The following is a 7,241-nucleotide window of genomic DNA, read 5'->3' on the forward strand; positions in this document are numbered from 1 at the left end:
CTAGTTACATTCATTAGCATGAGTCAATTAATCATTCAAATAGTTCACAGGAAGTTTACTATGTGGAATTTACAAGTTTCAAAGAGAAATGAGGACAATAATATTATTACACTACAAATTCCATCTAACTGATAATATTCCTTTTTGATCTCTGAATCAATAGACTACATTAATGAAATCATTAGAGACAGGAACAAAATTTTAGCATCTACAAGCTAATTAGATCACGTTGTTAAACTTCTAACAAGATATCGATAAACACAGACAAATATGACAGTAAAACCTCAAAAGTTATGAACACCAGAGTAACGAACACCAGAGTTATGAACTGACGGATCAACCACACACCTCATTTGGAACCAGAAGTATGCAATCAGGCATCAGCAGAGACCAAAAAAAAAAAAAAAAAAGTAAATACAGTACAGTACTGCATTAAATGTAAACTACTAAAAATAAAGGGAAAATTTTAAAAAAGATTTACAAGGTAAAGAAACTGCTTCGGTGTTTGTTTAATTTAAATTAAGATTGTTAAAAGCAGAATTTTTCTGCTGCATAGTAAAGTTTCAAGGTGTATTAAGTCAAAGCTGTAAACTTTTGAAAGAGCAACCATAAAATTTTGTTCAGAGTTACAAACAAGCCTCCATTCTTGAGGTGTTTGTAACTCTGAGGTTCTACTGTAGTATCTATTCTTGATTCTCTAACAGTACAAGCCTACACATCAAGGGTCTATCTACAAGGAATGACCCTGTTTACCATTTCAATACTCTTCTAATATGTCCTTAAGGGTTGCTTTTAAGTCACTCAGCCTACTGTAAAAAGAAAAGGAGTACTTGTAGCACCTTAGAGACTAACCAATTTATTTGAGCATGAGCTTTCGTGAGCTACAGCTCACTTCATCGGATGCTGTGTTGCTTAACCCGCATTGGCTCAGCCTCACAATAGTATTCTGGGATGATGCATTTACATGACTTTGCTAGCCTTTGTCATAGCATTGTGATGTTGCCAATGCCAAACATTCAAAGATCATAACTCAGGCCCAGTGAACTCATGGGATTGGCTTAAAATCATTATTGAAAATAAATAAATAAATTGAGCTTATTTGCCTTTTGGGTTCAGGTTTTCAAGTTTTCCTCTGCAACAATAAGGGCTAGAAACATTTTGTTTTTTAATACAAATTTCTCTCATAATCACATAATTCCAGAAAGTGGAGCTTAAAGAAACAGAAATATTGTAAATATTGTGATTTTAAAAAAAGAAGTAGAGTGAACAACACTGGTATTGTTTGTGATAAGTACACATGTATGTTTTCAGGAGACCTTTTCCCTGGTCAGCCCTCTCCTTCTGCCTGTGAAACATGAGCTGTTGCTAAACTGTGGCTATAATATCAACAATGGCTAAACACTGTCCTTGCACATACACACAACCAGTGATGAGCTGCCAAAATCTTAACAACGGGTTCCCTCCTCACCCCACGAGGGGGTCGTTAACCACCCCTACCCCCCCACAACTCCTGCCCCATCCAACCCCCCCGCGTTCCTTGATGCCCCCCCCAGGACCCCTGCCCCATCCACTTCTGTCCCCTGACTGCCCCCAGAACTGGGCAGGAGGGTCTCGTGGGCCACCGTAGTGGGTGCCCACCCCACCCTAAGAGCCAGAGGCACCTGCCGGGGGGCGAGGTGGGGAGTCCCGGAGGCGCTTACCTGGGGCAGCTCCCAGGAAGCATCCGGCAGGTCCCTCCGGCCCCTAGGGGCGGGGGAGTGTAGTTGGGGGGGAGCAGGGGGAGCAGCCGCTCCCCCACTCATCACATCAAAAGTGGTGCCTTAGGTGCCGACTCCCTGGGTGCTCCGGGGCTGGAGCAGAGCTCCCCGCCGTGCGCCCGGCCCTAGCTCACCTCACCTCCGCTCCCCCTCCGCCCCTGAACATGCTGCCCCACTCTGCTTCTCTGCCCCCTCCCCTGGCTTCCCACGAATCAGCTGTTCAGCAGGAAGCCGGGGAGGGCTGAGAAGCAGGCGGTGGCTTCCCGCTCAGGCCGAGGGTGGCGGAGGTGAGCTGGGGCAGGGAGCAGTTCCCCTGCACACCTCCCCTCACCAGGGTTACCTGCTGCGGTGTGGGCGGCCCTCCTCGCGCCCTCCCTCCCCCCCCGACCCAGCTCACCTCCGCTCCCTGGGCCTGAGCGGGAAGCCGCCGCTTGCTTCTCAGCCTGCCCCGGCTTCCTGCGCGAACAGCTGATTCGCGGGAAGCCTGGGGTGGTGGTGGAGAAGCAGAGCGGGGCGGCGCGTTCAGGGGAGGAGGTGGAGGCGGAACAGAGGTGAGCTGGGGCTGGGGGCGGGGCAGGGAGCTGCCGTTCTGCACCCACCAAATTTTCCTCTTGGGTGCTCCAGGGCTGGAGCACCCATGGAGTCGGCGCCTAAGGCGCCACTTTTGGCCGGTTAAATTTAGAAGCCCTTTTAAGAACCGGTTGTCCCTCACGGAACAACGGGTTCTAAAAGGGCTTCTAAATTTAACAACCGGCTCCAGCTAACCACTGCACATAACTCCCATTCAGTGAACAGAGGCAGCCAAACACAGAAACTTGACCTTGGGGGGGTAATTCAACTCTCTTGATATAAACAATCAGAGGGGAGATGGCTTTATAGGGAGGGAGCTACTTTAGATTAGCCAGGATTTTCTGAAACTCATGGTTAAATTTGAAATACTCTGAAGCTTCCCTTTTGCCTATAAAACTTGTATTTTTGGCAAGGTTCTAAAGTTTCCCTTTTTTTGCAAGTTAGCCCCTGTTGCTCAATGAACCGGAACCAATTTTCTTTTTTTTTTTTTTGGCAGCGGAAAGGGCGGTAGGAAAATTAGCTGTAGGAATGAAATAGACACCATTATGGAAGTCCTGTCCACCCTGGCTGCAATGAAACCAGTACAGGTCTGCGGCTGCGTAGGGAGGGCCTGCCCCCAGGGCCGTGGCTGCCCTGTATGCCACAGAGCTCAGTTCCATGGGGACTTTTGCCAGTAGCTGCTAAGAAGGCTTGAGTGTGTTGCCAGGGAAAGAGTAGGGACGAGCTTGGGGGTGTGTGTGTTCTGCAACTTCAATGATCCACTGGGCCTGCGCTCCCACATAATGGGAGACAATCCAGGTATTGAGTAGCAGCAGTAGAATGGCTCTACCATCATCCTTGCCTTGGCCGGGAGGATTCCTTCCCCATGGGATCTTGCTACTCTAAGTCTGTCTTGGTATGGCTGGGGAAAGAGCTCACATAAAACAAGCAGAGGGCGGGGTGGAAATCTCCTCAGGTGAAAACGGTGCAGTCCTTGCACAGGCAGGCAGAAGTGCTGGAAATGTTGCTACATCTCAAGCTTCTTCATGTAAAGTCTGCAGTAAACTTAAAATTGCAGATCCAGGGTTTTCCTCCTCCCCATCCACCCCAATCTCAGAACTTTCTCTTTGCCAGAGGTTCCCCAAGAATCATTCTCAGCCTATTTCAATGAAATATTATTTTAATGCTGCTTTGCAGAAGTTTTATTAGACATTCTTCCTCTGCACTGCGGCCATGGTTAAAATAGGTTTTGCATGTTACGAGGGGGCACTGCAGCCCTTTAAAAGTCAGATCCAGAAGAAATGGGGAAGCCAAGGATTCCTTGTCAAGTCACTAAATAAAATAAATACGTGGTTTTCCTCAGTAAGTGAACTGTTTATTGTTCAAGACTCTATGTGTGATGCTGAAGTAAAAAAGGACTTTCTATTTCTAGGTCCCCTTTTTTCTGCTGTGACGAATTTCACTGAAGCTGCTGCTGATTTTCACAGAAGACTTAAAGAGGTGGATGTGAATAAGTAAGTTAAAAAGCCCAGTCTTGACAAATTCGCCTCCAGGCTCCTCAACTTTGTTTGCTGTGGGCCAAGTCCTGCAATCCTGAATCAGGCCTTGGTCAGCGAAAACTCACTTTGAAATCAATAGGAGTTTTGCCTGAGTGAGGACTACAGGATTTGAACCTCAACACATTCTGTTTCTTGGGCGCACTCACTAGTGAACTGTATGAGCTTAGTGATAATTTTAGTGAATATCTTATATAATGTAATGAACATATTTTTCATGTAAAGCAGCAGCTATCAATGAAAAGCTAGTGTCTTCTTTCTTTGGTGGGCTCTTTCTAGTACTGTTTAATAAAACACAGGTTTCCGTTGTTCTGAAAAGGGTGCCTCCCCTTTTGTTGTTTATATAATGAGAAGTTCCCCCAGTCTAACATGCAGATTTTATCCTTCAAGTTTGTGTGAAGGATAATCGGTCTGAAGCAGCATCTTCTGGAATCAGCAGTCCTAATTTGAAAGACGATGTGATCTAATGGAGCACATGATGACGAGCAGGAACTCTTGAATTCTAATCACAGTTTAGAGTCCATCGTCTTCTGCAGCGCTGGGCAACACATGTAACGCCTGTGTGTCACTTTCCCCATTTATGTCATGATACTTGTCAGCCTAATCAGGTGCACAGGAAGGAGTAACTAGCTAATATTTGTTTAATGCTTTGTAAACTAGAACGGGGCTGGCAATGGCTTTCCTATCCCAGAAATATTTTTGAGAGTTTGGAAATTTTTATTGTTGTGTATCAGAATGAAACTGAGACTTCTGAAGTTTTTCAGTGAAAAGGCAATAGCGTGGTAGTTAGGGCGTTCACCTGGGCTGTGGAAGAACTGGGTTCAAGTCACTGCTCTGCCTAATTTGGAGCAGGAACTTGACTCCAGGTCTCCTACATCCCAGGTGAATGCCCTAACCACAAGGCTGTTGCCTATTCTGGGGTTTGGAGGTATCTCTCTGGTTTTGACCAAAACTTCTCCTAAGAAACCATTCTTCGTGAAAGTTTCATCAAAGCCAGTATGTTCCCAGGAGCAGTTTTGGTTTCACCTAATCAGCTTTTCTGACTAAAAGACAATGTTGAAAAATTCCCAACCAGCTCTATTAGAAAACCATGTAGTTCATACATTTTCATGCATTGTTGTTGTGTGAAATGCTTCTATCTTCGTCCCCCGCAGTCCAATTGCTGTGCGAATCATGAATGATCAGCTGATGTTTGTGGAAAGAGCTTTTATCGATCCTCTTGGTTTACCAGGCAGGAAATTTTACAGGTAAGGCAACAGGTTATGAAGACTACTAAAAAGCACTGATTGCAAGGCATAGCCCTATGGCTGTTAGGGTGACCAGACAGCAAATGTGAAAAATTGGGACAGGATGTCTATATAAGCAAAAGCACCAAATATCGGGACTGTCCCTATAAAATTGGGACATCTGCTCACCCTAATGGCTCTTGAACTTTTTCATATTGTGAACAGCTTCCTAAAACAGAGATCCTCTTGTGAACACCTCCTGCACCTTCGCTGTGGCAGTGAGAGTGCTTGGTTACACGGAACAGTAACTAGAACAGTGCTAAAAAGATAAGATGAAAATAACTGTGCTGGTTACAGCAGTGTGAGGACTTCCCTCTGCTGATTCCATCCCTCCTGATGGTGGAGCAGATTTGGGAGAAGAAAAGATGCCGAGGTTGTGATCTACATCCTTTATTGAGCTTCTCCTGTTGGGCATAGGACTGTATTTTTAGTAGTATTAAATGTCTCTGAATTTTGCTCTTAGATTTCAAAGCATTTCACAATCTTTAACACATTTATCCTCACATTTAACACATTTATCCTGTGAAGTAGGGAAGGGCAATTATTGCCCAGTTTTTACAGCTGGGAAACTGAGACACAAAGAGGCTAAGTGACTTGTCCAAGGTCACACAGGACTCATGGTGAAGCAGGGATTGAACCCAGGTCTTCCCAACTCCTGTACTAACCACTGGACCATCCTTCTTGTCAGCTAGTAAGGTTTGCTTATCTCCGAGGAGGATTTTCACTTGAGCGTAGTAATGCTATTCTGTCTTACAAGGAGAGTATGTTGTAAGATTTATAGTTATAAGGCTTTGGTGATAGAGCAGTTTCCCTCTTTGGTGTCAAGCATATGGCTATACCTCATTTTGCCCCAATGCCTCAGTTTCATTGAAGTGCCCAGTTATCTGAGAGAAGGGGTGCCAGTGATGTGGCCCTCTGGCCAAGTCAAAAGTCCTCCAATCCCAGGGCACACAGAAATCCAAAGACAATCTTTAGCTCTTTATAAGCTAAATAGTGTTCAGGCCTCCTCAGATGCAACAGCCTTCCAGGAAGCAACTGTTCACCCTCCCACTACTAAATCCTTTCCCGTGCTTGCAAGGGTTTCAGCTCGAGCGGCTCAAATTTTTTTTTCCACATAGTGACAGTTTTTGGACAGCTCAGGTTTTTGCATCATTCAAAGTGTACTGCTCTTTCATCTATGCAGAAAAATTCAACTTTGGGCAAACATTTTTCATTTTCCCATGAAAGGGAGGAGCCAAAAGTTTTTCATTTTGGCCAAAAATGAAATAAAAATTCACTGAAACTTCAAATGATATTAAATTTACTGAAAATTAACTTTTTTTTTTAAACAGCTCTAGTTCCAGCACAATTTTTGCTCTTTCTCTCAGGGATTCCCCCCCAGCTGTGTCTCAGTAGCTCCCCTTTTCTCCCTTGTATCCCTCCCTCCTGTCTAAGGCTTTTTTCTCTTTCCCCACAGACACATTGTTTTTGCTCCGAGCAGCCACAACAAATACGCTGGAGAGTCATTCCCAGGGATCTACGATGCCATGTTTGATATTGAAAACAAAGCAGATCAGCGCAAAGCCTGGGAAGAAGTAAAGAGGCAGATCTCCATTGCAGCCTTCACTGTGCAGGCTGCAGCAGGGACGCTGAAGGATGTAGCATAGGAACAAGGCACCAGCAGGCTTGAACACATGGCTAACTCTTAAAAACGGCAGTGAATGTACTCGAGTGATGCCATTTCCACTTTGTGCATAGTATTTACTAGGGTTGCAATATAACCAGCGTTTTCCATACAGAAGTCCCATGGGAGTCAGTGAGAGCTGTTGGCATTATGGGACTGATGGTTAAGGAACCAGTGTTAGTTCTCTGAGACTGGCATAACTGCTGTGTTTAAAAAAAACAAAACAAAACAAAACTCTAGTAAAAAAAAAATTACTTGGCCTTTTTTTTTTCAAAAATGTCAGTTAGAACGCTTACATTTTCCAAAGGATCCACTAATTTTGGGGACCTCAGTTTTTGGGTTCCTGGCACTTCTGAAAATCAATCTCCTAAGCTACATCTGCACTAGAGAAACTAGACCCTGCTACTGGTGCAGCTTTGTTAGTGGTAAC

At 44.8% G+C, this 7,241-nt stretch overlaps 1 protein-coding gene across 1 annotated transcript in view; it reads left to right on the forward strand.

The window, feature by feature from the left end:
* LOC144257426 (N-acetylated-alpha-linked acidic dipeptidase 2-like) overlaps positions 1 to 6,962 on the forward strand; it is a 47,709-nt gene extending 40,747 nt beyond the window's left edge. Inside the window, exons 17-19 of the mRNA XM_077805377.1 lie at positions 3,739 to 3,820; positions 5,017 to 5,109; positions 6,605 to 6,962. Of these exons, the coding sequence (XP_077661503.1) occupies positions 3,739 to 3,820; positions 5,017 to 5,109; positions 6,605 to 6,794 (365 nt within the window). The 3' untranslated portion in view covers positions 6,795 to 6,962. The remainder of the gene's footprint in view (positions 1 to 3,738; positions 3,821 to 5,016; positions 5,110 to 6,604) is intronic.
* Positions 6,963 to 7,241: the final 279 nt, after the last annotated feature.

The sequence above is a fragment of the Eretmochelys imbricata genome, chromosome 1, assembly GCF_965152235.1.
Source record: "Eretmochelys imbricata isolate rEreImb1 chromosome 1, rEreImb1.hap1, whole genome shotgun sequence".
NCBI lineage: Eukaryota > Metazoa > Chordata > Testudines > Cheloniidae > Eretmochelys > Eretmochelys imbricata.